Raw genomic sequence first — 9,721 nt, 5'->3', positions numbered from 1 at the left:
AATAAGCTTGTCCCAGGGAGTGGCACTATTAGGAGGTGTGGCCTTGTTGGAGGAAGTGTGTCAATATGGAGGGTGGCAATGAGACCCTCCTCCTAACAACATTGAAACCAATTGTATAGAACCCTTCAGATGAAGTTGTCAAACTCTCAGCTCCTCCTGCACCATACCTGCCTGGATGCTACCCTGCTACTGCCTTGATGACAATGGACTGAACCTTTGAAACTGTAGCCAGCATTAGTTAAAGGTTGTCCTTATAAGAGCTGTCTTGGTCACGGTGACTTTTTACAACAATGGAAACCCTAACTAAGACAATACTTACCTCTTCCATTATACACATTATATACACAAAGTCCAGAAGAGGGTCCCTGGAACTGTACTTACAGATGGCTAAGAATGGGTATTGTAAAACAAAGCCAGGTCCTCATCGAAGGTAGCAAATGCTCTTATCTGTTGACTCATCTTCTCCAGCCCCTACTCTATTGTTTTTAAAATCTAGGATTTTTGTCCATTTTCATTTAAAATTATTGAAAGGCATAAATTGCCATTGTGATGGGTAGAACTAAAAATGATTATACTGAAGTTCTTGGTGCTTAAGCACCACCTGTTCCTCGAATAGAAATCCTAGCTTAGAATCTTTTGTATGTCAAGGCCAGGAACCTAGAAAAGGGCCAATGTGGGCATGTGAGTCCTTGAGGCAAGGGGGATGGTAAAATACAGGTAAAATGAAAGTTAAGAGAGACAGTATTGGGGGCAGAAAGCTTCAATAATGGAGGGAATGGGGAAATGAGGTATTGATAAAGGGCACACAAAAGTTATATGAAGATCTATTTTCATCCAACTCAGGACAAATTCAACTAGAACAAAAAGCAGAACACAATTGACATGAGAGGAGAAGGGGGAAATACTAGGAGTTAAAGGTTAAGTGGGGATTGGGGATAGGAAAGGGTAGGCAGGGGCTTAGCAGACACCAGAGAGAGAGAGAGAGAGAGAGAGAGAGAGAGAGAGAGAGAGAGAGAGAGAGAGAGAGAGAACCTGTGTACATCGTTGCTCCCAGAAGAAATGGGTTCTTATATGAAATCTTCAGTATTAGGCATGGGATAGAACCCCCTTAGTTATTGGTAAGTGAAACTCCAGAGGTGCCCCCAAACACAGGCTATTGCCAGTTCTTGGTGGCCCACCATAATTACATAGTAAGACTCCATTGCTAAAGATATCGCTTACCCTGGATACAGGACACAGAGAAACTAATCTCAAACTGGCCAGGAAACTCCCTCAGATGATTAACTTATATAGTTCCAGAAGGTTCCATGCAGGCAACTGGGGAGAAAATAATACCAAGGATCCTACCCAGAACTGGATCCTGCATGCTTCCATACTGATACGTTGGTTAAGATGAACCCGATGGTACAATAGTGAGAGATTGGACTGAGGTCTGTTCCACAGGAGAGATATCATGCCTGGTATAGTAAGCATGGTCAAAACCCCTGAATGGGGAGATCACAGGTCCTAGGGGAGAGAGACTCTGCTGTTATACTAAATGGCCAGGCTGTCAAACTGCATTCTAAATTTTTATGTTCATATGCTCAGACTTGAGCTGATCTCAACTTTGAATAGGGAAGTGTCTTTCTAGAGTAGGTAATGCATAGAGACCAAGAGTACAAACTAGGTACTCAACATTTATATCAGGTCATTTATATCAACCTTCCACCATCTAAGGTTCAGGCAACTTTGCAGAAAGAATGTAAGAGGCGGCAGATGCAGAAGGGAGGTATGAAATACCGACTTCTGGACAGGACGTTGTTATTGTAGACATCAACTCATAGCAGATTGGGTTAAATGCATAAGACCTGCACAAAACTAAGCCAGTCAAAGTTCTACCACAAATGGGGAGTGGCTCCAAAGGCTCCAACCCATGGGAGGAGTTATTTGTTGTTGATAGCTGCTGTGAGAGTTGAACTCACACTACTTGGGAATTTAACTACTTATAGGTTTTCTGTCCCTGTTGGTGATCACATATTCATGTGCATATGGAAAGCACTAATTGGACTCAGGAATTACTAGTAACCATTGTTTAATGCCAGGGCCAGGAAGTGAGAGTGGGTGGGTTGGGGAGCAGGGCAGGGGTGAGTATAGGGGGCACTGGGGATAGCATTTGAAATGTAAATGAAGAAAATAGCTAATTAAAAAAAAGATATCGAGTGTGAAAGGTACTAAGGGGAGTTTGAGGAAGACAGTTTATGGATGGATTTAATCAATATATATTATGTTTTAAATTTTCAATGAATACAATGTTTTTAAAATTAGCTAGTTTGCTGTTTACTGTTTTCTTGTTGGTTTTATGTTCTGATTATATTTGAAATGCTATGCTTTCACTCTTTATTTTGTAGTACATTTAGATTATTCTGTATGGTATCTGTCTATCTCTAGTGTATTTACCATGGAACACTGAACATTGTCCTGCAGATTGTCTTAAGATGATAATACCTAATCATCAGAAACTTTACAGTTCTAATCAAAATAAACCGCACACACACACACACACACACACACACACACACACACACACACACACTCACACACTCACACACTGTATCCCCAACTGTATCTTCCTTTATATTCAACATATAACATCAAATATATGGAAAAACTTCTATACCAACCCTCTAATACCAACTGGGTAACTTAGAATTAAATTATGACCCAAAGACCTTAACTACAGTTTAAGATTCAACTCCAAAAACTTTTCATTACTTCAGATGCTGAGTCACTATGTTATCTGTACTTCTATGTGATTTGTTTATAAATTAAGACCTCCAGCAATAACCCAAAACTTTCTCAGGTTTTATGGTTTGGTAGAAACACTCAAAGCTCAAGGAAACCAGTAACTTACATTACAGTTTACCGCCAGGGCACAATCTAAAATCTAAATGAGTATGAACAGAGGAGCTGACATGTCATGAGGGCTTTGTACTTTAGATGGATCACACCAAACTCTGGCACATGAATGTGTTCAATATCCTGGGAGCCCTCACAAATTTACAAGGATCTACTTGTGAAAGGGAAATACAAATATCCCGGATGGACTGGGAACAGGTGTGGGGTAGAGAAAATACTGGCAGAAACGACTGGATTTGTGGGGGAGGGCGCATTTCACGGGTCAGGTAGGAGGGCACAGGGACTGAACAGGACATCCTCTGTAACCAGGCAACCCCTCCCTGCACAACAGGTAAGAAAGTGATGCTTAGGTCTAGGGCTTAAGCTTTATATAAAATTTGGAAGTTGGGGCTTTCAAGCCTTGACATTACATGATTGAGTAAATGGGTAAGGGAATGTTAAACTTCCAACTGATAGGGTTTGTTCAGACAACAAGGAGGGACCACACATCTGAAAAGGGGCATCTTTGACCGGGGAATGATTAATTCATCCATTATTTTGATCAGTTTTTCCTGTTGTTGCAAGCTAGCCACAGCTGTTCTGTCTGTTTTCCACTGCTGGGAATGCTTCGTGATCTCTTCCTTAGAGTTCAAGGGTGGGGGCCTTATCACTCCAAGGCCAGAAGACAGCAGCTTCTGCTTCTTCCAAGGACAGCAGTTTTTTTTTCCAAGGTTTCCCCAAGGACATCGGCTTAAAATAGAGTTTAGAGGACAAGATGGAATCTGTCCTGCTGCTTTTTGGCTCTTCATGGTTGTGCTTGAATAACATGTTCTAACATACAAGTGTTTTAATAAGATTTTTAAGAGTTACAGAATAAAAGAAAATCATAATGAAAGCAGTTGCCAAGTAAAATGGTGGGACTGTAGGGAGAGCCAGGTTATAGCAAAGCAATGACACTCAGCCGTGAACAGCAGATGTTTTCTGATGGAGCCTGAGCTTTTAAGTTGCTAGAAGCTATCGGCTGGTTATGGGGACATCCCAAAGGTTTACCCGAAAGTGAAAAGGATGTGAGGACACACAGAGGTCAGCAATGAATGGCACAAAGGGATTAAAGTTAGCTGAAAACAAACTGGATCCATATCTGCAACGTTTCAATTCTCCTAGGCCCTAGAATGATCAGATATGAGTAAAAGAGGAAAAAAAAGTTTTTCAAAGTTGAATCACTTTCAAATTTTAACCCAAATTCATTCAAAGATCAGGATTTCAATGCCTAAAGAGGCCAGCTGTGATCTTGTAGTATCTCTTAAAGAAATCTTGCTCATCAAATTGAATTGAGAAAGCAAGGCTGACTCCATGACAGGCTTCAAATTGGCAGTTCAAGAGATAGGCGCAAATCTCTGTTTCCAAGAATTTAGTAAGTCCAGGCAAGTCCTGCTCTCGGAAGCTGTCCTGCCCTCAGAAGCTGCCCTGTTACCTGGCCTGAGGCAAGGACAATGGGTCAGCAGCAGTTTACAGATGTCCTCAGCAACAATTCCCAGACCTCCCCAGCAACAGTCTCTAGCCTGCACAGCCCAGTAATGGAATGTCCTTAGATATGGAGTAAGATAAAGGTCAACTACCCTGCAATCTCCTAATGTGCTTTAAGTCTGGCCTGTGAGCAAACTTGGTTGTTTCTCAATCTGGTAATGGGAGACCCCAACATGCTGGATTTCTGCAAAATAAAACACCCTCTGCATTTACATACTGTTTGTGTTGTTGAGCTCACTAGGTTGTCTATCTTGGTAATGGGAGATTCCAGCACATTGGACTTATGCAGAATAAAACACTTTTGAGTTACAAACTATTTGAGTCTGGGGTATGATTCTTTGGAGAATCCTGAACCCTTACCGAATGCTTTGCCAATCAAAAGATGCAAAGCAAAGCACCTTGAGGTTGTAATGGTTAATCTTAAGTAACAACTTGGTGAGATCTAGAAAAACCTGGGAAATGTGACACTGGGCATTCCTACTAGGCATTGCCTTGATTACAGCAACCTAGATGAAAAGACCTGCCCACTGCAGGTAGCACCATGCCCAGGCTAGTACCTATATACAAAGGAGAAACTCAGCTGAGCATAAGGATTCATCACTACCCTGTGCTCTCCGACAGTGGATACACCAGGAGCAACTAGACTCCCGAGCTCTAGGCCCTAACAACCCTCTAGTTCAAGTTCCCTTTGTGAGGTGTCTATTTCAGCAACTGTGTGGTAGTTTGAATAACAATGGTCCCAATACACTCAGAGATGAATGTTTCACCAGGGAGTGGTACTATTTGAAAGGATTAGAGGTGTGGCCTTGTTGGGGTGGGCATTGACATTTCAACAGCCCAAGCCAAGCCCAGGGTCTCTCTAATTCTTGCATATCAGGAATTAGAACTCTCTACTACGCCAGCACACCACCATGCTCCCCACTATAATGGATTAACCTCTGACACTGAAAGGAATTCCCAATTAAATGCTTTCTTTAATAATCTTTGCCATGCTCCTGTAGTCACTTCACAGCAACAGAACACCAACCAAGACAAAACAGAAAACCTAAGACATACAGCATCCCAGGGTTTCTTCATACTATTCTCTCATATAAGATTGTAGATTTATCTTCAATCCAATATTTTGCTTTAATCAAAGCTATTACTTTTCCTTTAGAAATAGGATTACATTAAAAAATACTTTTTAAGTTGATAGACACAAATATTGTAGACATGAAAAACTAGGCGGCTTTCATATGCACTGAATCAGTGCCAAACATCAGCTCTGAAAACACACACATGCTGGGCGTTGGTGGCACACACCTTTAATCCCAGCACTGGGGAGGCAGAGGCAGGCGGATTTCTGAGTTCGAGGCCAGCCTCCTGGTCTACAGTGTGAGTTCCAGGACAGCCAGGGCTACACAGAGAAACCCTGTCTCGAAAAAAAAAAAAAAAAAAAAAAACAAACAAAAAACCACACACACACACAAGTGACATTATAGGGATTTATCATACTGTATTTAGGAATACATACATATATATACATACAAATTAGTGAAGAGGAGCAATAAATGTGAAAAAGAGCAAGTAGTAGTATATGGCAGGGTTTGGAGGAAAAAAAATGAAAGAGAAAAACCTATTTAAATTATAACTACAAAAATTCAAAAATAGTAAAAATGAATTCATTAAACAGTTTTAGTAACTTTAATATCTACATTTTTATTTTTACACAAAGTCATATCTAAACAGTTTACACTGACAGTAAAAACTGCTCCAGGTATCCATGATTGGCATAATTCCTTTTTGTCCCACACTGAAAATGTTTCCATTTACTAATAAGAAATTCCAAGTGTATCCATTACCAGTTGAATAGCTTGCAGGGAGTTTGTAATTTCTTCCACATTATCACGCCTCAAAACCCACTGTGGCTTAAGTCTGTTAAAAAAAAAAAAAGAAGCATTCATGAAGTGTTTTAAAGTGTGAGAAAGCTTCACACCATTGCTCACTACTACCAATATAACCTATACATTATTTTTAAAATTGATGCTGGCCTCTTTGCAGCGTATGTTACTTGTCTTCACCGTCGCCTTCTCATTTATTTACCAGGCACTCAAGGTTGGATCCTTGGTGAGACTGGTTAAGCCTTTTCTCAGATCTTGTCGTCACCATCCTTAGTTCTTAGTAACATCATCATCAATTTGACCACAGTCCTTACATCCTTGCTTTCTGTACTACCTTAACCAGTCAACTGTCCTTTCTTACAAGCACAGACTAGATTTTGTCTTCACCAGAAATTGCGTGGCCATTGGCTCTTAGTGTAAACGTTAAACTTCCATTCTGCAAACTCCACTCTGATCCCATCATGTCACATGCCTTATTGAAGCACTTTAAACAATTTTTTTTTCCACCTCACAAGGTTCCACAGGACTTCTGACAGTTGATACACAATATATTTTAATTTAATATAGAAAACAAGTGATGTAATTATAACCAACTTCCTAGCATGCTTTTTGAGCTACTTAACATGGAAGTTTTTGTGCAACTAGGCAATGCCCAAAGCCACAGCAATGATGCTTTACTATGTACTTAGCTCTTCTCCACTCACCCAGTGTTCTCCTGCTCAAAATGTTCACAGCATTTTGCTTCTGGTAAGAGTTAGTAAATACTTATTAAATGAATCAATTTTAGATGCATTTAACTGCTTACCTTGAAACTAACCTGGTCTTCATAGTTCTTTCTGGTATACAAGGAAAGCCTACACAGGAATTCTGCTTCTGCTTATCAAACAATCCCTGTGTATTTACTTTATGCTTAGGAACTGTAAATTTGTAGAGACGATAAATACGATCAGTGACTTTAGATCTACTTTGTGCATCCTAAAAAAAAAGAAAGAAAAAAATACACATGTCAAAACCTGGTAAGGATTACATTTCTCTCTCCTACAGTAACTAAATAATGAATTATCATTACTATGCTTTTCAAGAACAATGGCCTCTAATATAGCAGGTAGACTGACATAAATTATTAACTAATTTAATATGCAAGTTAGCTATAAGAAGACATATACTCAAAAAGTTACACGTGGATACACATCATGTCCAGGGATCAAATCTTGTGAATTTTTCCACAGAAGTCCTCTTCCTTTCAGTGACACAATCCCAGATGACGTGCCAGCCCCTGGAGAGACTATGGCATATCTGCACTTGCTTCCTTCCTAACATTCCATCCCTCATTCACACATGCTCGCTCAAATTCATTCTCTATCTGTAGCCAGAATGAATCTGGCGACATGGGAGATCTGAGCATGGGCATACAATCCTGTTTGAAAACAAAACACACTCCAAAACCAAAACAACAGCAGCAAACAAATAAGCAAGCAAGTAAACACACAAACCTCACACTGAAATACTCTCTTGCATAAAATCTTCAGTTGTTTCCCTATCTACTCAGAAAAAGAAAGCCAGAGTCTAGGGAAAGGCCATGGTTCCTCTATGTCAACAGTTGTAACTAGAGGCTCAGTGGTCTCAGCACTGAAAAGCTTGCCATTTAAACATCGTAGCAGCAGCAGGCCAGGGTGAGGGTTAGGACAGTTACACAGACCCGGTTACTAATATGCTGGGATGTGTTATTCTTCCTAGTGAGTTGCTCACAAGGATAGAATCAATTCTTAGCTTTCCCCCTTTTAGACTGAGCTTCAGGGCCATGTGCATGCTATACATGTGCTCTACTCGTGAGCCATTTTTCCAGCCCTGGAGTCAGATTCTTTTGATTGGAAAAATGTCTGTGTGACAGTTTTATCATCGAATAAAGCAGGTTTGAATATATATAAAGCTCTACGTTAATGTGATAACTAAAGTCAATGGCATTAAAAATCTAGGATCTACTCACAAAAGCACACTGCTCTGTCTTCAACAGCACTGCTAACAAACAGCAAGTTCTTGTGAAAATGCTGGCACTCTTCTCAGCGACTCGGTCTCCAGGCTTCTCTCGGTACACCTGCAGAAGCTCCAGCAGTGTGTCCACGCAGTTCTCGGCCTCGTACACAGCCGCGATCGTCTTATCATACTTGAAGAGAGCAGAATAAAAGGAAGACTTACGAGGAGCACATGCCTTTAAACAGTGCAACCACAAAATACGGTGAAAGCTACGCCTCTGGAGCGTGTGCAGCAAGTAAAGAGACTCACCGGGGACATTCGTTATTTCTGAACGCATCTTATACACACATTCCCAGCTTAATCACTTTTAGAACTTTAACATGAACCAGAGTCAAATGCTCTTGAGAGAGAGAAAGAGCAAGAGAGACTACTATCTTGAAGTAGATAAAAAGCTTTTAAAACTCATTGTAGTATAACTATCACAAAGTAACTTTCTGTGGCTACCACAGGCTAAGATAACAGTGAAGAGAAGATGTAGTTAGCTCCTGAGTTACTTGTTTCTTGAGAAGATGAAATGCTATAAAATAAAATGATAATTTCAACACTGAGTCTAGGATATATTTTCAATGGCTTATTTGTCTAATTGTGCCCTTATATTAGCAGTAAAATATGCAGGGTGACAATATTAAAATAACAAAGCCTCACTAGCTGACACCACAGTCTTCTCAGTGACACGGAGGTGGGTCCTTTGAGGGCCCTCACTTGAGAGCACAGGGGACCTAAGCAAGCTGCAGCATCACACAGGCCCAAGGCCACAGTGCTGAGCGTGGCGTCAGCCTGCTCTCACCCGCTATGTCTCATCAAGACAGGAGGGTGGCTCATGACATGGTTCAGGTAGAAAACCTTGCCTCTTAATGCCTCAACTGTGTCTAACTTTAGTAAGTACTATTGCCGTACTCTCTGCAAAATGACACAGGAACTATCTTAGTGGTTATAAAAAACTAACCTCATAATTTACCAGCATGTCAACAGTAAATGGTAGTCAGTATGTAATAAACAAAACAAATCTTATAAAACTAGCATTTCCATATATAGCTATGTTAAGAGACTAAACATTTTTTACTTCCAGAAACATAAAATAAATAAATAAATTTTAAGTCAGAAGCAAGAGCTAATAATGAGCAAACACAAAATTTCATTTGCAGGATCATGCTCCTTAACAGTGAGTGCCTTATGCTTAAAATGGAAAGGTACCTTTGCCACATTCAGCAATACTTGAACAGCATATCCAACGACTTCCATACAAGGAACACTCCGATTACAGCTTCGGATCACAACAAAGATGGTAGATACCGCTCCGCTTTCAGCCATATTCTCACAGCAAAGTGGAGAGAGTCTGGTAACGACCTCTGAGAGAGAAGCAAATGAGCAAACAAGGGAAGTCACAGCAACAAGACTGATCTACA

General features: G+C 40.4%; 1 protein-coding gene across 2 annotated transcripts in view; it reads right to left on the bottom strand.

Moving 5' to 3' along the window:
* Positions 1–5,874: 5,874 nt before the first annotated feature.
* Positions 5,875–9,721, bottom strand: part of Aspm (abnormal spindle microtubule assembly) — a 39,901-nt gene continuing 36,054 nt past the window's right edge. Inside the window, exons 25-28 of one of the 2 annotated variants that reach the window (NM_009791.4) lie at positions 9,510–9,664; positions 8,269–8,445; positions 7,087–7,256; positions 5,875–6,315 (exon numbers count right to left, since the gene is read on the bottom strand). In NM_009791.4, coding sequence (NP_033921.3) covers positions 6,213–6,315; positions 7,087–7,256; positions 8,269–8,445; positions 9,510–9,664 — 605 coding nt within the window. In that variant the 3' untranslated portion in view covers positions 5,875–6,212. The remainder of the gene's footprint in view (positions 6,316–7,086; positions 7,257–8,268; positions 8,446–9,509; positions 9,665–9,721) is intronic. The other variant, XM_006529108.4, reaches the window with a different exon arrangement.

This window comes from Mus musculus, chromosome 1, assembly GCF_000001635.26.
Source record: "Mus musculus strain C57BL/6J chromosome 1, GRCm38.p6 C57BL/6J".
In the NCBI taxonomy this organism is placed as follows: domain Eukaryota; kingdom Metazoa; phylum Chordata; class Mammalia; order Rodentia; family Muridae; genus Mus; species Mus musculus.
Note: the sequence above shows the minus strand (reverse complement) of the source record. Positions and strands in the feature narration are given on the sequence as shown.